Source organism: Leptodactylus fuscus, chromosome 6 (genome assembly GCF_031893055.1).
Source record: "Leptodactylus fuscus isolate aLepFus1 chromosome 6, aLepFus1.hap2, whole genome shotgun sequence".
Taxonomy (NCBI): domain Eukaryota; kingdom Metazoa; phylum Chordata; class Amphibia; order Anura; family Leptodactylidae; genus Leptodactylus; species Leptodactylus fuscus.
Window position 1 is genome coordinate 107,375,002 of NC_134270.1, and position 24,362 is coordinate 107,399,363.

Sequence of the window (24,362 nt, forward strand, 5' to 3'; positions counted from 1 at the left end):
TATCAATATAGTGGTCCATGATGTCTACAGATTTAGTGCTCCCTGGCCTTGGTGTCTAGTGGTTTAGTGATTCAATTCCCCAAGTGATTAAGTAATTCATTATCCTGTGTCTAAAAGCTTAACTGCTTAGTCCCTGGTATCCATTGGTAGCAGACAAGCAGTACATGGGGCTCAAGAGCTGTCATTCTGCCTGCATTTCCTGATTTGGTGGTTTACTCTGAATTTCCCCATTTTGGGACTATTGAAGGATTATCTTATTTTATCTTATCTTATCTTACTCATTAGTGCTCCTGGTTCTTACCACATTACCAACAACTTGGTGTCAGTGTCCATTTGGTTGGAGAATGAAATGTTATGGTGCAGCACCCCTAACATGCCGGGGAGATGATTTTGCCACCCTTCCCCGAATTTACTCAGAAGAAAGTTTCTGTAAGACTGGATTCCCGTCTTCCCTCTTTGTACAGCCCACTAGCTTAAGTTATTTAGAAGTTTTTTGGATAAGTCTTGTGTGAGTCATTTTTGCCTTCTTTTATCCCTAAGTGTCATCACAAGACGCTAGTCAGGTATTATAATAAACCGAGGTGAGCAGCTAGAACACTTTATCCCTGCCAGCACTCTCAACACCCAATAACTGTCACATAACAGAAGATTTGGCATCTGCTGGTCGTCTCTGCTTCATTATTGGAGACTTGTTTGTTCGGTTTTCCTCCACAAATTTCACCTTAAGGGATGGGAAGACTGACATTCATTACTTGAAGCCATTGGGGCTTTAAAGCAGAACGTTTTACGTTCATCAGATCACAGCCTCTGTGGGGTAGGGATGATATTGAAGCACATGACCCTATATGAGTTTCTGACACTTAATGTAATCGTGATATTACAGGTCTCTTGTGTCTTTAGGGACTTCTCACACTGGAAATGAAGTTACTCTGTAGCTTTCTGTTGAAAATACAAAATCCTTTGTGTAGATGGAGAATGAACAAACACAATAATGCATAAGGTCAGATGGGAGCAGTGGCAGGCAAATGCCAGCAGTCAGATGTACGGGAATGAAACAGATAAGAGAGATAGATATGACAAAGTAGGCATATAGGTGGATAGTGTGGCATAAAGAGACTTATTTAATATATGTTGCCATATATCGCAAATGGCGACTTAATGTTTTTGCATTCAGAAGCAAAGTATTATGATATCTATACCGATTATATTTAGTGATAGGAGGCCTGGAGCAGTACAATCACTGGGTGAAGCTTTAGCTGCTACCATATGATGTTTTTCTAATGGAAGAATATTAAGTGTATTAACCACCCGTTGGCAAAGTATCTGGAAGGAACCGAAGACATTACAAACTTTCAGGGCACAACACAGAATGCGGCTTTAGAGCTCAAGGGCAGATCTCTTATGAACATTAAACAATGCATAATCTACTGGATACAGAGGGTCCATGAAAACATTAAAGGCTTAGATACATCAGCCAGAGGGCAGTATCACACATAGCAGGATTACATACATCCTTTCAGCAGACAGTATCACACATGGTTTGCTTGTATACAGAGGCAGCTCAGACAGTATCACGCAGAATATGGTTAGATACATCAAGTATGCAGAAACAGTATCACACATGATACGCTTCAATAACAATTTCACACCAAGACACTAATTTATTGTTAGATATAGAAATCTGCATTTTTCTCCAATATTTGCAGTGCACCGCAGCGCAGTATAGTCCCTCCCTTCACCAAATATGCAGTTATTCACAACTATCATCTATATGGAAATTATTTTGTTTTCAAGTTGGTGTGAAAAAGGCAAAAATTAATTTCCACATTTCACTGAGTGACGATGCAATTCATAAGATGGAACTGGAGACAGAATGTAATAGACTGGTGATTTATCCTTTATTTCTGATGCAGAAGGCAGATTCAGATGGATTGCCACAATTTATTGATGTAGCAGAGTTGAGTTTGTAGAATCACACTAGCTTTGTGTCATATGGCAGAGATCTGCTAATACATTAACACAGTTGTCACAACTGGCTCATCACACAGCCTGATTGGCATAGAAATCTGCATTGTATTATAGAGTTATGTCCCATTTCCACTCTTCTAGAGCTCCACCTTTATATGTGCCAGTCCTGTAAACAGCAGCCTATAAAGTCTATGACAAAACAAGGTTAATATGCCTGACATGGCTTTACAGCAATGAATCTGGCGGAATGAAGGATCTAATATGGCATCACAGCAATAGCAAAGCTTTTGGCCTAGACCTGCACCTATCAAGGGACAGGTTCATTTTAGGGCTTACCAGGTGGATAGTCTTTCTTGTAATGTTAACTCACATAATACTGCTCTGTAATGACAAAACAATATTAGTATATACACCAGAGGGATAGGTACTGTCTGTGCAGCATTCCTTGTCCTGCAAACATGAAAGCGGCCATTAGCTCAGGTGAATGTGCAGGAAGCAAGTGTGGACAATTGGGAGATGCAGAATACATTAATGAAAAGCAGAATGAGGGTGGGTTCACACCTGCGCCTGGTCTCCGCTTTGTGGGTTTACGTCTTCTGCTGACAGGAGACGGAAACCCGGTGAGTGCCTGTGAGCATCTTCTGGTCTCTGTAGCAAAAACGTTTTTTTTTTTTAATGGAACACAAAGTCCTGCATGTCCAACTTTGTGTTCGGTTAAAAAAAAAAAAAAAACGGTTTCGCCGCGGTGAGCAGAAGACGCTCACGGGCGCTCACTGGCAGACACTTTGCAAACCCATTCAAATAAATGGGGTTGAAAAGTGCCTGCCGGTTTCTGTCTCCTGCCCAGGTTCTCGAGCAGAAGACGGAAACCTGAAAAGCGGAGACCGAGCACAGGTGTGAACCCGCCCTAAGGCTGGGGAGTGGTGTCTGTCTTAACCACTTCAGTACCGGGCCAATTTGTGGTCCAGGACCAGACACATTTTTGGGTTTTTTTGTATGTGCGGTTTTGAGGTCTGTAACATTTTTCCTGTATGTCTCAGTCAACTAATTTTTGAGTCTTTTTTCGGGGACACCTAGGTCTTTATTTTTATGTTATCTTTATTTTGGAATGTGTTTTAATTTTTATTATATCTGGGAAAATATAAACAAAATAGGAGGGAAATTGTCTGGTTTTCAATTATTTTTTTTTAATTTAATAACACAAAGTATCACTGAAAAACTTTATAATATAGTTTTTCCTCTCCGTTACGGTAATTTTTATTTTGTATGGTGTCGGGGGTGGGGCTATAACCTTTAATAACGGCGTTTTATTAGCGTATTATTTATTTATTTTTTATTTTATTTACATTTTTTTTAAACTTTTTTTATTATATATTTTTTTTATTTTTTTTTTCAGATTGTGTCCCCATAAGGTAATAAGAGACCTTTGGGGACATCTGATCACTTATTTTTTTTGTACTGGAGGCTGATTTCTCCTATAACTGGGGCTGCTACATTTAACCTCAGATACAGGAGGAATCCAGCCTCCTGCACGCTGTATATATAGCTTACTGAGCTGATGTGGAGTCCTATAGGACCCAGCAGCTCTGGTAAGACTCTGCTCCCGGCGGATCACGTGTCCGCCGGGTCAGAGGGCAGCTGAATTATGGCTGTGTCCATAGCTGTGTATATAGCGCTCATTGAGCGCTGTATACACAGCGATCGAGAAGGCAGGGGAGGTAATAAACCTTCCCTGCCTTCTCTCTGGGAGCTCCGGCTGAAGTTACAGCCGGCTCCTAGTGAAAGCAGCTACACGATCTCCGTGCAGCTGCTGTGTTCTGATGGACGTACAGGTACCTCCTGGCAGAACTAGGCAACCACTTCCCGGACGTATAAAGTCTATGGGCGGTCCGGAAGTGGTTAAATTGCAGGAAGACAATGTCCTGCAAGCACAATTTTTTTGTCTATCGCGTTACTTAAAAAAAACGGATACCTGCTGGACCCCGCTATTTGTCCATTGCTCTGTAACCTGACAGCCCGATACTAGTGTGAACCAAGTGTAAGAGGCAGAGTATAGTGGAGCTAGAGGCAGAATACAGTGGAACAAGAGGCCATATAAAGTGGAATGAGAGGCAGTGTACAGCGGGTCCGGTGACATGGCAGGGAGTGCTAGTCATTATGTATTCTCAGAAGCTTGCTCAGATGTGTCGTGTGACCAGACTTTACACATGACAATTCAAAAAAGCAAGTGAAATATTGGCTTATGTTCTAGCACCATGCAGAAATTTTAGATTTGGCCCAGAAAACCTCTTAAAGATAAGACAACAGCTTGAAATTAAGGTATAGCCCTGCCAGGACCTTCCCCCTCAATGATATGGCTACCCAGAGACTTTGGTGCCCTACCGGACAATTAAAAGTAGAGAGTAAGGCAAGTATGGGAATACAGGGCTCCTTGTATAAAGGGGTTCTAATTAATGATTCAGTCTACACATAGAAGTAAAATACATTAGTTTTTCTATGTAAATGAGGAACCCAAGCTTTGTGTCCAGACTAGAAACCATATGGAAACTGCTGGATTTTGAGAACAAACCCTGTAAATATTAATTAGCAAGAAGAAAGATACCAGGGGATGAATTCAGCTTTCAAGCAGATTTTTGTGTGCACATAGTCATTAGAAATGCAAAACCACAGCCCGCTTACAACATACGAGGATGGGGGGTGGCGGTGGGGGATGTGAGCCAGCTGATGTAACTTGTGCTTAATGAACATTTTATAGGAAAAGAAGAGGACACCGCTGATTCACTCAGACATAACGCTCGCTAACTTCTCTTAAGGAATCCCGTTATGTAAATAAATACATGAAAATCGTGCCCTTCCATTGGTTTGTATATGGAAAAGCTCTGTGATGACCAACACAGCTTTCATTATAGTTCCCAAATAGCTTGTCACCCAATTATCTTCAGACCCCAGAGTATAATGATTGGAGACCCATAGGAATTGATGTATAAAAATACCAGTGTAACCCATGTGACACCAGAGCCCTGGAGAGGTGAGGACTCCCATTTTTTAATTGCTGCTCACCTCCCCTGGGCCTCTGATCATGATTCTCTGAGTTCTAAAGACATACCAAAGAATAAAAATAGTTTGTGCGTTTTGAACCTCAAATGTTTGCAATATTCGCAACAAACACAGTAGGGGCCACTAGGGAGCTTATTCTGTGTGAAGCGGCCATTGTGGGACATAATACCGTATGCAGGCCACTATGGGACATTATACTGTGTGGAGGGGCCACTGTGCGACATTACATTTTTAGTTATGCCCTTGCATCAGAGATAAGTCTGTTCAGAGTCATCTGACTCATCTCTAGGTAATTTTAAAGGTTTTTTCATTGCGGACAGCACTAGGATTGTACTATTTGTGACACTAAGGTCTCTTGCACATGGACAAATAGGGTTCATGAAATTCAGACTGTATTTTGCCCACATTTCAGGGACTAACTTTGGTCTGGAGACTGGTCCTCATGATATAAAATGTTAGGAATCCCTGCCTTCCCACACTATATACAGCATGGGACAATAGAATTGCGGAAAAATCGGTGAAAGTCGCATTCTCTGGACCGGATTCAGCCTGGGAAAAAGGGACAATATAGGGTATGGATTTGCTTGTGTGCAGGAGGCCTAAGCTACTGTTTTTTAAGGACATGTGGGTGGTTTAGTGTTCCATATAGACCTGACAGCAGTAAGGGTGCATGCACACTGAGTAACGCCGGGCGTGTATGAGAGCTGTACACGCCGGCGTTACAGCAGGGCTGCCGAACACTTCCCATTCACTTCAATGGGAGCGCTCGTAAACGCCGCTGTTACGAGCGATCCCATTGAAGTGAATGGGAAGTGTTCGGCAGTCTGCTGTAATGCCGGCGTGTACGGCTCTCATACACGCCCGGCGTTACTCAGTGTGCATGCACCCTAAGATTGTATATGTTAAGATTTTGTCCTTCATCTAAATATTGTAACCATCCATCTTGTAAACCTCTCACTGGTGAGACAGTGTCTGCTGTATTTAAAGGGGTTTTCCTGGCAAAAAATCTTTTTTTTTTTTTTTTTTAAAAAAGGTCTGTTAGTGTTATTAATGGGTTAAAAGTGCATCCATATACTTTTAGAGTGATTTCTAGGTGTATGTGGTATGTTCTACATTTGCCTATGCTACGTCCCTGTCACTGCTCCCCCCTTTGTCTCCCTAGCTAAACTACACTAAGCTATCCTGACCACTACTAGCTCCTCCTCCCGCCCTAGCTATACTAAGCTAGCAATCCTGTCCACTGATAGCCCCAACCCCCCCCCCCCCCCCCATCCCGTAGCATGATACATACCTATCTTCCAATGTGGGAGCTGGCTCCTCTTCACTGTGAGCAGCCTGGAGACACTGCGCACAGACAGAAAGTAACTGTGAGACATGCGCAGTAGAGATGGAGATGAGCGAGTACTATTCAAAGCTACTGTTTCGAATAGCACGCTCCCATAGGAATGAATGGACACAGCTGGCACGCAGCCGGGGCCGGTGTCCTGCCGCTTAACTCCCTGCGTGCCGGCCGCTCCCATTCATTCCTATGGGAGCGTGCTATTCGAAACGGTAGTTTCAAATAGTACTTGCTCATCTCTAATTGTCATTTCTACCGGGCATGTTTATAACTCATCCTCCAGACTGCGCACTCAGAGAAGAGGAGAGGAGGTTCCGTTCCGGACACAGGAAGACACGTAAGCATTGATGGGCATGGAAGGGAGGGAGTACTGGTGATGTTCCATTTCCGTAGCCTTGAAAGGGAACATCACTGGATTATCAGAAAGTGTCCCTGGGGTTATCACATGACCGCCCCAAAGATATAGGTAATTATATATATATATATTTTTTTTTACATAGATGTATATTAGAAGTTAGGTGGGGGGAGGGAGTTGAGTTTATAGGTAGAATTTAATTTTATCCCGGACAACCCCTTTAAGCTTATCGTCATATGTAATACAGTCTGCTGACTCACTGTATCTAAGCCTACCATGTGGGATACAGTTCTGCTGAGCTTCTTTATGTATGACAAATATTTGTAATGCACATAAAGGTGATTTGTGTTCATGTTCTATGTGTGGTTCTCTGAAACCATAACACACATGAAATATACATGATAGGCTTAGGCACGCATGCTTTGTAGATAGTATTACATATGACAGTTACAGGGTACTTAACAAGTACAGACAGTAGAACTCATGAATGGCTTGGATACTGCTGTGAGTGCCTCAGTCTGCTGAGACATGTATGTTAGGTAGGGTTCACACTACTGTTGGATTCTGTTCAGAAGGTGTCAGTTAAAAAAAAAAAAATGGACACCTATGATAATGGACACAAACGGACAGTAACTGATGGCCATAGATGCCCATAGACGTCAACATTAAAAAAAATAACGGACACTTGCTGAAAAGTCCTGCATGTAGTTTTTTTTTGTCCGCTTGAAAAAATGGACATGGTTGTAAACGAACACTAAAGGACACAAACAGACACAAATGGACACTATGGCTGTATTCACACTGAGTAACGCTGGCGTTTTTTGTGCTTATTTTTGCACATAGCGCCACGTTAACGCCGTGTGTACGCCGCGTTAACGCCGCGCTATTTTGCGGTGGCGTTGCCTGGCGTTAACGCGGCATATACGTGGCGTTAACGCGGCGCTACACGGTGTTAACGCGGCGCTATGTGCCAAAATAAGCACAAAAAACGCCAGCGTTACTCAGTGTGAATACAGCCTAAAGGACACAAGATAAAATCCCATTGAAATGAATGGAAATTGCAAATGGACCAGTTAGTGTCCATTGCTAAAATCTTGTATGGGCAATAGCCACGGACACTGCTGAGTGGATACCAACGGTAGTGTGCACACCCGTGGCTATTGTCCGTTCAAGATTTTAGCAACAGACACGAGCCTATTGCTTGAGACCTTGTACTTTTGAGTCATTGTATCTTAGGGTATGTTCACATGGCAGAATTTGAATTCCGCATGTGAACATTATGCGTGGCTACGGGACGGGATTTTGGTGCAGTGCACTGGCATACCATCGCGGAATTCCTCTCCAGCTTAGGCCCAAATGAATGGGACTAATCGGGAGGGATCCTCGCACCGCAGACGCCGTGGCTGATTCAGCCACGAAATCCGTGGCAACAAGGGTCATCTCGCTTCGTTTTTCCGCTACTAGCTAGCGGAAAAAAGAAGTGAACAACTCCCACTGACTTCAATGGGAGCCGGTTTTGGCAGTGGATTTTGAGGTGGATTCTGCATCAAAATCCGCTGTCAAAAAACTCTGTGTGAACTGACCCTTAATCTGTCATATATATTACTGCTATACAAAACCAAAGTATCTTAGCTGGTTATGTGTGATATGGTTTTGGAGACCCACACATCTCCATCACGTGCATCTGTTTCCAGTCTGACAGAACCTTTGATTTTCGCTGTAAAATACTACTCTCTCATGATGCAAACAAGGATTACAGGACGCATTAACAAAGGAAATAGACTTCTGGTTGGGAACATTCGATCTCTTGTTAAAAACAAAACTGAGACTCTGCCACCTTGAATGCCTTCTTAGTGCTACTGCCCAGAGCTACATATAATAACCTGGCAGATGCTATACAGATGCCACAGAGAAGGCTTGGAAACATTGGAAATGCCCTAGGTACCCATAACGGCCATTTAAAGAGATAGCGTAAGATGTAGCGGTCAGCGCTGATGGCTGTAGTCTCAAAAGGGATGACTTTATCATCATCTTTACAGGCCAAATCTGATGAAAAGTGGCCAATAAGTACAACCTATAGCTGTTGCCCATCTTCAACTCCCAGCATAACTATCCATGGGTTTCTGTGTATTGTTTATTATTCCACAAACAACCTGGGATCCACAAACCACCGTCCTAAAAAGAGTGGAGCACAGATACCGTCACCATTTTTTCCAACTCCACCCCATTCTAACTTTTTACAAAATGTTACAAGAAAAAGCCACTCATACAACTATGTGAATGGGAAAAAAGAGGTATGGCTTTTGGAATGCAGAGATTTAAACAAAAACACAATAGTGAAGAATCACTGTTTCTTTATATGGTTGACAATGGGAACTTTAATAGCATTATCTTGCCTTTATCCACCTTTACTAGGTAAATATAACGCTTAGAACCGGCAGGTTATATAGTAGATATATATACCTGAGATTTCTTAATCTTATGCATGAATGTTCCATAAATATGGATAGAATAAATGTATGGAAAGTAAGGCAGAAGAGTCCTGAGGGAATTCACAATATTTGTGTAGACTGCTACTGCGACATGGCTGAGATATGCGGAAGAATGGATGTATCTGCTTAGATTAAGCATGAGAACACAGAGATCCTGCACATGGTCTTGAGATAAGAGCCTTCAAAGAGCCAGTCAACTCCTTCTACCACGCATGAGGTTCATTTAAGCTTCTTCTGCAGCCGATAATCCAGAGCTCACAGGGTCCTCAGCTCTGGATCATACAGAAGTCTCTCTCTTTGATGACTGTCAAAAACATTATAGGGCTGCAGCAGAAAGGAGGGCAATGCTGCTTCCAGTGGAGAAGGGACCGGAAACATGCTGCTGTCTGAGAAGGGAAGGGGGGTAAGGGCGTTACAAGTTTTGCTATTGGGCCCCATAATTACTGTGTAACTGGTGTTTCTAGCAGACATTATGTGTGCTGGGGGTAAAAAGCGTCATGCATTATGGTATTTGGTGCTATTGTGCATCCAGTCTCACCATGTGTTGGCTGGTAAGGCAATGTGTAACCCTTATAATACCTCAGACACAAAAGTGTCCTTACAGCACCTCAGCCCCAGGAGTGTCCTCAATAGTGTCTCAGCCACACTTAAGATTTCTATAGAACCTCTGCACACAATTTCCCCACATTTCAGCATAAACCCATTATCTCATATGCACATCTGTAAATCTTCAAGTTAAGTCATATTTCTGCATTCATGTGTCCCAGAATGGCATATTACCAGAGGGCACAAGCAAACAACATCACATGGGCATATATGTAATTCATCCATATAAATGACAGCTGGCGTCCTGATGTATGCCCTTGAATTTAGCTGATACTAACCAACACCGTCCTCCTGATCATAAAATCTCCTCTCCAAGACCCTTACAACATGCCAGCATGCCTGACACAACTCTGCCCGCCGTGGCTGCTCTATCCCATGTCTGATACAGAAACCTATCCGGAGTTAATTGCTTCTGTTGGCGCTTAATCATGATGTAAATCTGTCTCTTTGATCATGGATTTAGGAAACAGAAAGCAATTAACACAGATATGTCTATTAGATATAGGATCCCTGCACTGAGCCCGATTAAAGATTGCAATGTGTAGAAGCTTAGAGATAAGAGCTACATGAATTACAGCTCCGTTACTACAGCTCCTACCATCTTATTGTCTGACTGCGAGATTAACAGTTACAGTGGCAAAAGTCTCCAAGCTGGGCCGCTCCTTGCGCTAAAGTGTCATTCGCTATTCTACACCTTAAAGGTCAGTGCACTCTGAGTTTTTTTGGCGCTGATATTGACGCTGAATCCGCCTCAAAATCAGCCTCCAAAAATAAGTCTCCCAATATTGGGAGGCTTTTTTGGAGGCTGATTTTGAGGCGGATTCAACGTCAAAATCAGCGCCAAAAAACTCAGTGTGCACTGACCCTAAAGATGGCATATACAGGGCAGTTTGTATCAGTATTCAACTAAACCAGTGCATAAAATGCCACAGCAATGCCATTCTCAGGTGTCAGAAATTGATGAACAACAACTGCCAGTATGAGCTTAGGGAGTGTCAGACTCTGGTTGCATGGGCTCTTATAAACTTTGGTGTTACCATTGTATACTCTGGTCATAATATCAGTAAAGTCTTGGTCATAATAGGTTTGTTGTGAGTCATTGCTAGTGATAACTACATTATATTGTATATTCAAGCTTAACCTCTTAAGGACACAGATCTTTTGGTCCTTAAGGAGACGGCAATTTTTGTTTATAGTTGCATTCCACACAAGGGCTTGTTTTTTTGCAGGAGAAACTACAATTTCAGTGTCACCATTTAGGGATAAATACAATGATGAAAATTTATTAAAGGATCATCAGAGCTAAAAATATTAAAGTCCTATCCTAAAGATGGGTTATTAACAGATTTGCAGTTGCTATTGACTATCACATTAAAGGGGCTCTATCACTGGGGAAAGTCATTTTTATCTAATCACATCCTTGCATAGCCTTTAGAAATGATATTCCACACTTACCTTTAGTATGTAGATTGCCTCAGTGGTTTCTGAATAAGTCCGTTTTTATTCATATGCTAATGAGCCTCCAGCCAGCTCAGGAAGTTCCCAGCAGCCTCCTCTCTCCTATTATCTTCTATGTGTGTGAGGCAAACAGGAAGCTGAGTCATCATCATCAGCAGCAGCCTCCCATAGGAAACAACAGGAGAGGTGTGCATGATCTATCATGCACCAGTCTAATTAGCATATGAATAAAAACGGACTTATTCAGAAACCACTGAGGCAATCTACGTACTATAGGTAGGTGTGAAATAGACTTTCTAAAGGCTATGCAAAGGTGTGATTAGTTAAAAATGACTTTTCCTATTCAGCATTCTCTCCAATCCTTACTATTACAGCAAGATGGTTGGATGTTACATTTACAGAGCTCTAAATGGCAGTACCTACCATGCTATCAATGGCCATAAAGGCACTGATATACATCACTGCAACCCACCGCCCTCCTCTCAGCTGTAATGCATACACACAGTCAAGAATGTAGATACAAAATGGTTCACTAGGTGGTCTGTAACACTTTCTCTAAGTTATAAGAGGTTAGCGTTGTCTCTGCCACTGCACTATGGTCCCTTTAATGTACCAAGGTGAGTCAAATCAGCTTGTCAAGAAGCCATATTGCACATGTCTCCAGCTAGAATGCACCTCTAATGTAAGCATGCTCTTGCAGTTGTCTTTAAGTGTATGTGATGTACTTCTCAAATCTTCAGCACATAAGCAGTCAACTGAAGGAGACAAGCTGAATTCCTGAATGACACATCAAAGCCCCAAGGAGAGCCTATCAAAATGGCATGGAAATGTCACATACACAATTTTCGCATCCATCACGTATCATTCAGGAGAGCATTGTGGATACAGAGCCATCTGAACTCCATACTACTGGCTCGTTCTAGTTCAGATGTGACAGGAGCATTGAGTTAATATGTAGTTTTTATGTGATGATAAGCCGGGTTCCCTATAGCTATGAAGACTTGTCTGAATTCCACATGAGTCCAAAAATTAGTAATGCCTACTGTACATAGTACAAACATGACTTACAGCTTTACAGTCCTCCCTGTCATCTGCTCTGGACTGACCAACTATATATGGTGGTATTGTATGAAAACTATTTAGACAAATTAATTTGAAAAATCACGGCCGCAAAATAGCGCCGCGTATACGATCCCAGTTCCCATTGAAATCAATGGGAGTGTATACGGCCTGCAAAATCTCACGCGGCGTATACGTGCCACATCACACGGCACTTTACTCCGTGTGAACTCACCCAACAGTCATCAGAATAAAGTAGACCTACAATACCAGAAACTGATTTTTTTCTTTTTTTTTTTTTTTTTTTTGCTTGATATGTTTTTGTAGTGGTTTAACAAAGGCAAGTGACCCACAAAGTGCCAAACAAAGATCTCTAGGACTGCCATATCTATATATAATACTTATTTGGCTGCAGAGGGTACAGACTTTGTTGAGAAGTAGACACATTTTTTTGCTGAATTGTGTATAAGGCTGGGGCCTTTCAGTGGCATTTTACAGTTACCGAAAGGTGGATGGGATTCTTGGGACTTTAGGAAAAATATGCGCAGCAGACACACTGCGATTTCCAAAAACATTGCGGTTTTGGAAATTGCAGCATGCCAATTATACCATCAGAAACGCCAACAGTTTCCCTGTAGGTATAATGAATTAGGAAGTCCTCTGCAGACTTTCTGTGAAAAGCGCTGCGGGAAAAAACACATTGCGTTGCCGCTGCAGTTTTCCCTGCACCCCTTTTTTGCTGCGGCTCACTACTTGGGGCCTTAGCCTGAAAAAAATAACAATTTTTCAGTCATTCACAAATTTAAAAAGGGTTGGTGTGGCATTGTTTTTGGGAGCAGTCATGTTTTTCTAGCCTTGGACAATCACTTTAGATGGCACCTATTGTATCTCGTAACCTGCAGCATTCTTTGTATCAGATATACTGTATTTCAATGCCTCTACTCTGGTCTTCTCTCTGTCTGCGAGTTCTGGAGCAAATAGTGGATTATGACTTAGATCTACGTTACATGTCAAAAACAAAAACATAATGTGTGCTCGCTCCCCAAAGCCATCACAGCTGTGAAGAAGAGATTACTGCAAGCTTATGCATAAAGATAGAACCTTTGAACGTCTATAGATTGATTTATGCATACTGCTATTTATAGATGACTTGCTGACGATCCATAACTCTATTTCCAAGTGAATGCTTTAACATTATAATTACGGAGATACCAAGGTTTATTATGCTGGATACAAACAGTGCCCTCTTACAAGCTGAAGCTGTCCATCGTATCCTCCATCTAACCTTAGACACAAGAAATATAATACCCATTAGGAACAGCAGAACTAAGAAAATGACAAGTCCTTGAAGATACTGAAGGAGTCTATGAACTCTATGCAAATTTAATTATGGATGTAACAGCTTAAGTCTTACTTATGCTTAGTTAGCTTTAGAGATGGGCGACCCGATTTGTAATGAATCCAATATATCAAATTGTTCAGTTTTTAACTAAACTTAATAAATGGCGATTTGTCTTGGACAAACTAAAACGGCCACCGCCACATCTATTACACAGTAAAAATGGTGTGGTGCTATCTGACAGCCTCTCAGCCAATAGTCAGTGGTAGGTAAACACCTTAAAGTGCTGATGTCATATACAGTATATAAGGTTGTATGGACTGGAACATGAGGCATATCAGTAATGGTGGAAGTAGAAGATGGATATGACACAGAGGACTGAGTGCTGCAAAGCTTGTAATACCGCTATGAACAGGAGAATTAGTGACAGAAATCATAGATAGAAGTGGGGAGAATATCTGTGCTGTGTTAGCCTGACAGTAGTAGAAATATAGACAGACAAAGGACAGTTAACTATTTCATTACCAATAATATAATTTTGTCTGAGTCTGTTTTAATAAAGTAGTCTATGCGCAGATTATTTATCATAGTCAGTCCTGTTACTTAAAACTCTTTTCTCTTGTCGAAAAAAAAACATTAAATTTATTTTTTTACATACAATCTGCTGTTCTAACAGCAAAATGTAGATTCTGCCTACACCAATCTGAAAAAATCTCCGTTATTTAAGGGACAATGTAACGGAGCCTGCTATTCTGATAAAATCTCTTTCTTGAGCATTTATTGTTGCTCACTAGGGTTGAGCGATTGGGATGGGAAAAGATCGGATTCTGATTGGCGATCGAGTAAATTTCACGATCGCAATCAGAATTCTGATCCCAATCTTTTTAGGCGGGATCGAGGTCGTAGGTTATTTCCCACAATGCTTTGCTACTGGCAAAGCATTGTGGAAAAAGCTAACAATGTTAGCTACTAGAGATGAGCGAGTACTATTCGAAACTACTGTTTCGAATAGCTCGTTCCCTTAGGAATGAATGGATGCAGCCGGCACACAGTCTGTGCCAGCATCCGTCCGCTTAACCCCCTGCGCGTTGGCTGCATCCATTCATTCTAATGGCAGTGTGCTATTCGAAACAGCAGTTTCTAATAGTACTCACTCATCTCTAGGACTAGCTAACATCTCTAGTAGCTAACACTTACCTGCACAGATCACTGCCGCTCCCCGCTGTTATCGCTCCTCTTTTCACCTCGCTGCCCCGCCTCCCAGGTTAGTGTTACAGACCTAGGAAGAAGGTGGGCTTGTGGCTTAGGAGAGTGTGGGCGGGTACTGGGAGGAGAGAGGTGAGTGATGCACTCACATCTCCCTGCCATGTACCCACCCATACGGCGGCAGTGGCAGCAATTTGTGCAGGTAAGTGGACACCAGGGGGGACTAAGTAGCCAGAGGATTTTGTTTGTTAATCATTACACAGCGTGGAGTCTAAAAATTAAAGCGTTCAATTTTTAGACTGCATGCTGTGTAGTGAATAGGATCGTTTTTAAAATCCGATCTTCGATTATTAAAAAAATCCCATCGACTTGCATTAGGATCAGAATTGGGATCGGTTTCGAATGGAAAATGTTCAGAAATCGGATTTTAAAAACGATCCTGAAATCTCAAGATCGACTCAACCCTATTGCTCACCCAATAAATAGTCTCGCAGCCTGCGCTGTACTGCCACAACTACCACTGTTGCATTCAGCCAGACATGTCCATCATATTCATTTATACTTTTTTTTTCAACTGTAATTTTTATAAAAAGTTTTCAATATGTATGGTGGCAAACCTATTACTAGGTTTGAATCCTGCCAAGGACTACACCTGCAAGGAGTTTGTATGTTTTCCCTTTTATAAGGAATGTAGATTGTGAGGCCTTTGGGACAGTGATTGGCAGTGTCTGCAAAGAATATGATGGCACTATTCAAGTATTGTTATGGTTTGGGGATCCCTGACCACGGACTGGCCCCGGACTGATAACTTCTCAGTACGGTACAGGAAAAACATATATAAAAACCAACAATAATAAGTACGAGCAGTTTGGACTTCTAGTGTGGATCCTCCTACACCCTGCCTCGCACAACTAGAAGTAGCCGTGGGCCCGACTAACTTGCCTGAAGGGGCACGAGCACAGCCGGAGAAGTAGCTAACCTGCAAAGGGAAATAGAGCCCCTGTCTAGCTTCACGTTTACGAAGGAGAGGCAGATACAGAACAAGCCCCCCACAGATGTCCAGACTTGGACTAACGGTGAACGTGAGTACACAAAAGCATAGGAAGAGAATAAACGTGAAACACAGAATAACTGAACTAAGCAAGGGATAGGGAAAAACAGAACTTAGAATCACACACAAAAAACCCCTACCAAAATTCCAAACTTCCAAACAGAAAAATACCTAGGGCTCGCTGCGCCCGGAACACTATGTCTGGATACAAGCTCAATACTTAGCGAACCAGTCCTGTGTGAACAGGAGCAAGAAACTGGATGGGCCAGGATGCAGATGGAGCAGCTTCAGACAACAGACATTCACTGAGAACAGGAACAGACGTTTAAGACCGGCATCAGATAGCATGTGCAACAACCTTATATAGTAAGGAGAAGGCCTCGCCCATGGCCTGTAAAGTATTCAGCACTGCAGAGAACTTAACCCCTTCAGAGGCCAAGACACACCAGGCACTGATCCATCAGGCCACTCACCACGTGATCCACGCCCGAGTGCCAGAGCAGAAACTGCATGTCTGGTGTGAACATTCCCCTGCCGTGCATCAGGTGGTTCACGCACTGAATGTCGTCCGGACACTCTGCGCCTGAACCTAACAGGCCGAGACTGCTGAGACCGGGTCATAACAAGTATGCAAAATAAAGAAATAATATAATAAATGAATTAAGAAGTCAAAACAATAGACAAGAAAATTAGCGGAAATATAAAACAATAAGAGAAAGTGCATAACAAATGAGACAAAAATGCAAGGGGCAATAGATGGGATGGGGGGGGGGACAATGTGTGTGTGTGTGGGGGGGGGGGGGGGGTCAGAGACCCTGCAATGTACAAGAGGTGTCCCATGGAGACCAAATCAAATTGGTCCCATGGAACAAATCAAGTTGAAACCTGGGATTGTGTTATCTAGGCCAGCCGTCAAGTATTATAGGTTGCTGACATCCTTAAATGTGAATTTTTTTTATTTTTTTTTAATTTCAAGACTGTAGATAATGTTACTTGGCCTGGTTCTATTATATTTTTGCGTTGAACATAAAATAATTCTATTATAAGACTTTTGGGTCTGAGGAGGTTAAAGGGATTCTATCATTCAGCAAATGCAGACCGTGCAGTTCTCTATAACAAAATGGCACTGAGGCATGCGCAGTACCAGTCACAACGGAGTGTTACTGCGCATGCATGGGATTTCAACCACCCGGAGCGAGACTACAGAAGATAAAGGCAGTACAGGACGTGTGGAGGAGGAGGTCTTTTGGAGTACAAGTAACGGAGGGGCATTTCAGAGGTATGTCGTGGTGGGGTGCTCAGTGAGTTTCATTAGCATATATTGTTTACCTATTTTTACTAAAAACCGGGGGGGGGGGGGGGGGGTCTTTGGAAGACCTGGAGGCAGCACCTGAATAGCCTTTTTAAAGGCTATTCAGGCATGTGCTTAGCTCAAAATGCGTTTTCTGAATGATATCAGAAAGGTGGGAGGCGGATAGCAGATGTCCAGCGTAGGACCATGAGAGTTTTGGCAGCCATACAGAGTTAAAGAAACAGTCTGGCAGACTTTTTACCCATCTGTCTGTGGTCAAATTAATAAAATAAGTGAGAGGGTTGTGAGGGACTCCCTGTGAAAAGAGATTCATAGTTAAGTCTTTAACTCCTCTCCAAAAGCCGCGTATCAGGGAGAAATCCCAGAATATATGGGAGAGTGAGCCCACAGCAGAGTTACATCTCCAACAAACTGAGCGGACCTAAGGATTCAGAGAATGAAGGAGGGCAGGGGTATGATATCATTAGAAGATACTAATAGAAGTTTATATTGCATCTCCTTAAAAGTCACAAATGTCATGGATTTACACACAAGGGAACAAATAATCTGCTGTTGAGCAGGAGATATTGGTGACCAAGAGCTTCCTCCCACCAGTTTAGGAGAGGATAAGAGCCAATTTATCGGTAGTGGAGCCACTAGGCTTCAGACACGTCCAGTGCTGTAGTAAAATAGTTCAAGGGCCTGAGCTACAAAGACAGGAGATCGCCCAAGTTGGCCAGTCTGAACAGGCCTGTCGTAGACCAGGGATGCACCATTTAGGACAGGCCCTCTACAAGAAATGGGTTATACAAAAAGGAGATCATATAAGAATTCTGTTAGGCGAGGAGGAAGACTCTATTACAAGTGGTCCAAATTGCTCTAGAACAGTGTATTGGGCCAAAAGTGGGGGGCAGAGGTGAAGGGCGAGACCGGGTCCACAAAAGAGCATTGGGGTGCATAGGAGGGAGCAACAACTTCTCAATCTTCACCCATTTTGTGTAAGCTTGTGATGCGACCCAGAAGGAGATGCACCACAGATGGGTGGCCCAGTAATAGTGGAGAAGATGTGGAACTGATACGTCCCCAACCCCTCTCCCAACCAGCATCATAGATTAAGGGATCCGATGTCGTTTAGCTATCCAGATGAATTGGAAATGTTTTCCTTATTAACAAACTTTTCCTCGATCACCGCCCGCTCTTATAACAAATAAATGGTTGTAACTTGGATAAGAGTGGGTGGTGATGGGGGAAAGCTTCACTACTGTAATCAGAAGGATCTATGTGACATCAGACAGTCACTTGACAAGGCAGGCATGTCTTAGTATCCCCTGAAGTCCAGGAAGAGCTGGAGAGATGTGTGGTCTAGGGTACTGGGGTGGGGATGCAGGTTGTACTGTATGTGAGGGAGAGATGTGAGATGCAGGTTGTACTGTGTGTGGGGGAGAGATGTGAGATGCAGGTTGTACTGTGTGTGGCAGGGAGAGACGTGAGATGAAGGTTGTACTGTGTGTGGGAGGGAGAGATGTGAGATGCAAGTTGTACTGTATGTGAGGGAGAGAGGTGAGATGCAGGTTGTACTGTGTGTGGCAGGGAGAGACGTGAGATGAAGGTTGTACTGTGTGTGGGGGAGGAGAGATGTGAGGTGCAGGTTGTACTGTATGTGAGGGAGAGATGTGAGATGCAGGTTGTACTGTGTGTGGGTGGGAGAGATGTGAGATGTAGGGTGGATTGTTTGGGGGGGAGAAATGTGGGGTTCAGGGTGTATTGTGGGGTGCAGGGTGTACTGTGTGTGGAGAAATGTGGGATGTAGGGTGTACAGTGTGTGAGGGGGAGATGTGGGGTTCAGGGTGTATTGTGGTGTACATGGTGTGCTCTGCAGGGATGTGGGGTGCAAGGTTGACTGCGGGGGGATAGATGTGGGGTGCAGGGTGTATTGTGGGGGGAGAGGTTTTGGGTGCATATGTGTACTGTGGGGGGCTAAAATGTGGGGTGCATGGGTGTACTGTGGGGGGAGATGAGGGGTTCATGGATGTACTGTGGGGTGCTTGGGTGTACTTTGAGGGGAGAGATGCGGCATGCAGGGTGTACCCAATGAGAAATGGGTGGGAATGGGTAGAGTCAATTTAGAAGTGGGTGGGTCTAAATTTGCCATAGCCCGCCCACATTTTGTCCCTCTTTCTGTCCTTTCAAAGTTGGGAGATATGGATATACATACGTCACATATCTGTTCTCCATGTACAGAGATATACACATTTCACATGCATCTTTTCTTCCGTAGACAGAGACATACATGCTTCACACATCTCTTCTCTTCTTTGTACAGAGATATATACATTTCTCATATCTCTTCTCCTCTGTGTACAGATATATACACATTTGATATGCTTTTTCTCCTCCATTCCTCCATATACAGAGATATACACACTTCACATGACCCTTCTCCTCCATTTATAGAGATATAGACATTTCACATGCATCTTTTCTTCTGTAGACAGAGACATACATACTTCACACATCTCTTGTTTTCTTTGCACAGAGATACAGTTTACACATTTCACATGTCTCTTCTCCTCTGTATACAGAGATATACACATTTCACATGCCGTTTCTATATGTACAGAGGTATACACATTTCACATGCTTCTTCTATATGTATAGAGGTATACACATTTCACATGCCTCTTCTATATGTACAGAGATATACACATTTCACATGTCTCTTCTATATGTACAGAGGTATACACATTTCACATGCCTCTTCTATATGTATAGAGGTATACACATTTCACATGCCTCTTCTATATGTACAGAGGTATACACATTTCACATGCCTCTTCTATATGTATAGAGGTATACACATTTCACATGCCTCTTCTATATGTATAGAGGTGTACACATTTCACATGCCTCTTCTATATGTACAGAGGTATACACATTTCACATGCCTCTTCTACATGTACAGATATAAACACTCTTCACATGCCTCTTCTACATGTACAGATATAAACACTCTTCACATGCCTCTTCCGGTCCACGTACTGAGATAAAAACACTTCACATGCCTCCTCCCCTTCATATACAATTTACGCAGTAATTAAACTAGCAATCGCTGTTATACTAGTGCTATATTAGTCATTCTGATACTATAAGACTCCCTATAGATAGACGTACAGTTCTATTAACCCTTTGGAGGGGGGGTATACGTGGGATTTGGACACTGTCACTTCGTGGTATTTAGTGATAGCTGATATGGTAACGTAATGACATGCTGACACTGTGATGTGTTGCCATGGAGAAAAAAAAATGTTATATAATCATAAATATGAAAAATGTCAAGAGAATGTCTGACATCTAAGATGCGTGTAGGAAACAAAGAAAATACAGGACATCGGGAGACAGAAGATGCTGCAACTCAAGACATTGCCTCATAGTCTCATAGTCCATATCTGTCTGTCTTTCCATCTATCTCTTATTCTAGATCTTATTAATAAAATAGTTATCAAATGAAACAATGTAGATGCAGGGCAATCCTATACACTTTCCATGGGTTCAGGTCTTGTGTTAGTTTGGCTCTAATATTTGAGCAAATACAGTAACGTTATACTTCATTTCCTAATATTAACTGCGTGAAAGGGTACTGCAATTTGGAAACTCACTAATATGGAGGTACACTAAAATTGGCAGTGATAAGTTGAGGTGTCTATATAGTTTATATATAGGACAACAGCCACTTGTTACATGTAACTGATGCTGGTTCTGTTCACCCTTATCTCTCAATCTGATATACAAGTAAGCAAAACCCAGAACAGCCCTGGCAACATATACTATAGAAAACCTATGAGATTTTTGTTGCCAGCTGCACCAAAATATACAGTATATTATGTGTGGTGTGCAAAATGTACCGTATATACAATCTATTAGTACAAAGGAGAACATGAACTACATGAAACAGATCCTACATGGAATTCTATATTATAGGAAAGCTAAAAGGTGCAACTGCTCCAGGGTTTCCACCAAATAGTTCGCTTTTCTAGACACTCCTACAGTGGTAGCTAGAAGTAACCTGGAAGTTCAGCATGCTTCTTTATTTCAATAGGAAGATGGGGATAAGCAAAAAGATTGGGTGCCGCTTATCTCAAGAACCAGACAGACATGATAAAATGTAACTTTCTGACCCTTGTTTTTCCTAATAGCAGACACCTTCTTGTTTTCCCTAACACCACCAGACAAGCCGCCCCATACACTTAAGATTTTTTTCACAGATGCAGGCTCCCCCCCCCCCCCAACCAATTCTTTTACTCATGGGTACAATGTCGCTGTGTGTCTGCAATTATTAGGTTGTAAATAAATGGAAAATATTTGATGTTTACCTCAATATGGAACTTAGAGTAAAAGGTAGCACAACACATCATTTAGACCCCAAAACCTTAATACCAATTTGGGGGTTTTAGTCCAGAGATCAAAAGTCTTCAGCACTCAAGTTGTTGTGAAACTACAACTCCCAGAATGCTTCAGTCACTTCTGCGGGATTTCTGACAACAGCTGAGGAAGTGTGCATGCTAAGAAGTGTATTTTGACAGTCGCTGTTGTGCTGAAGGTCACTAATTCCTGGTATATACAATATATCTACAGATACATCCGCAGAACATTTTGCTTGACTCCTATGTCCAACAGTTGCTTATAGACAGGAAAAACAGGATTTGTTGCAACACAATTTTCCAGCCACAGGAGAGAAATACTATAGATGTGTGTCATGTGTCAAATGATAATATTAAAATCTATCCTCACAACCGAAAGGATCAATAAATGTTAGCGCGCAGAGCACCAATCTGATGTGTCAAGTCTGCTGTAGACAGAGGCGTCACTGCTGCGAGAGAAATTCGATTACTTTGGTGTAAATTAAAGGGCAAGCAAGCATCAATATGGTCCGATAGAATCTCTTATTAGCCATTTGGGACTGCTAAAGAGGGCTGCATCAAGTTGATAGAAATGATTTCAACAGTTTGTAACCTGTAGCTGTAAAGTTCCAATGTTGTAGTTTTGCAACATCTGAGATATTGCAGACCATTGCCATGTATATTAAGGGTTATTACCTGGGGTCATAAAGAGTCTGATAAATTATTTGAGTGAGTCAATATTTTCACCAATAGAAATTCCTACATATTGTTTCAGATTTAGGATAGCTCTAGAGACTACGCTAGACTGACCAAGAGGACCGTGGGGTCAAAGGGATAAGGACCTCTGTCATATACCAAACTTGTTATACTGAACACAATAATAACATCCAATGGCACAAATCTACACAGTACATGGATGTATGGCTAGATTCACTGACAGATAGATAGATAGACAGATAGATGATAGATAGATAGATAGATAGATGATAGATGATAGATAGATAGATAGATAGATAGATAGATAGATAGATAGATGAGATGGATAGATATAGATAGATAAGCTTAACATGAATTGGTAGACAGACAGCAATCTATGGGTCTACTTCTAGTGAAACGGAACAAACCCCTGCACTCACCTGAATGACTGTCTTGAATGAAGACATATTCACAATACTGGTGCAGATAAGATGATCTGGGTCCTGAACCCCTAAGCCATAGATTTCCCCCATAGTGAATATCATAGGGGTGGCCAGCAGAAGAGAAGCCAGCCAGATAAAAGTAATGAGCTTTTTAGTCCGGCTTCTTGACATGATACTTTTGGCCTTAAAGGGGTGGCACATGGCCATATATCTTTCCACACTAAGGCTGGCAATATTAAGGGCAGTGGCATAGGTACAGGCATCTCTTAGGAAGTAGTAACCTTTGCACACTGCATTGCCAAATGCCCATGGATGGTGGACCCAGATGAAATTGTACAGTTCAATGGGCATGCTGAGAACAAGTATGAGTAGGTCGGAGAGTGCCAGGCTGGCCAGATGGTAGTGGACAGTGCTCTGCAAATTCTGTAAGGACTTCTTCCTCACCAGTGTGTAAGCAGTGATAATGTTTCCAGTGCAGCCAACCACAAAGAGGAACAAGTATATGATGGTCACCAGGATCTTGGAGTAGATATCTGTATTGACATCTAGGTCACCCTCAGCCATGATATGCTGGGTGCTGACATTTGTAATGTTCATGACCAAGGTGGTTGTCAATACATAGTCCTGAGCCTGAAAAGTCTGCACCTCCTCTGCCAGAGGAATCTGGAGAGTTGCGTTATAGCGCATGGTGATGTCTGGATGGAGCAGGTTCAACTCAGCTGCTTCTTGTCTGGTTAAGTGTAGAGAGAAGATGCAGATCCAGATGACTTTAGTGCGCCTGCCAAGTCATGAGCATTGACTGGAAATGGAATCTCTGCAAGGGTTGACCAACAGGCAGGGAAATTTTTACTAGGGCTGACCATCAGCAAGCAGGAAAATCTTTACAAGGGCTGAACATCCTCAGGCAAGAAAGTCTTAACAAGGGCTGACCATCAGCAGGCAGGTGAATTTTTACAAGCGTTGACCATCAGCAGGAGGTGATTCTTTGCAAGCATTGAACAAGATACTGGGCATCTTCAGAAGCTTAATGTGTGGAGAACATCAGGCAGCACTTGGTGTGAGGAGACCTGACTGTTCACTTTCTCCTTTACTCCTCTGTCCTTCCCTGGATCCATAGCTGTCTTCTTAATATTTTCATTCACAGAACCTGCCTCTTTTAGCCCACTCAAAAGTCCTCCCCTCCCCACCCCTCAGTGAGCAGTCTCTTGTGCTCTCTCCTGGTGTAATGTGCTCAGTCTATGTGCTCAGACTGTTTCCCTCTGTAGACTATGTGCTTCTCCGCCGTCTTCCTCCTTTCTCTTCACTGACTTTATATATCTATTCTCTCTCTCTCTCTTCCTCCCTCCTTCTACTCTCACTCTTTCCCACTCCTCAGTTTCTAATTCATCTGTACTTCAGCTAGAAGGCTGGAATGCAAAGCAGGTAAGATCTTGCAGCAATGTATTACTGGTGCAGGGAGACTGCCCCGTGGTTATTAATATATAGATACATAGAAGGATGTATAGATAGATAATACATATGAAATACCGTAGATAGACACATGACATGCTCTTTCTTACAGTCTCTGGAGTCCAAGGTCACTTTATAATAGTGTCTTACGTTATA

At 42.4% G+C, this 24,362-nt stretch overlaps 1 protein-coding gene across 1 annotated transcript in view; it reads right to left on the reverse strand.

The window, feature by feature from the left end:
• Positions 1-24,081, reverse strand: part of NTSR1 (neurotensin receptor 1) — a 128,936-nt gene extending 104,855 nt beyond the window's left edge. Inside the window, exon 1 of the mRNA XM_075277039.1 lies at positions 22,755-24,081. Coding sequence (XP_075133140.1) covers positions 22,755-23,444 — 690 coding nt within the window. The 5' untranslated portion in view covers positions 23,445-24,081. The remainder of the gene's footprint in view (positions 1-22,754) is intronic.
• Positions 24,082-24,362: the final 281 nt, after the last annotated feature.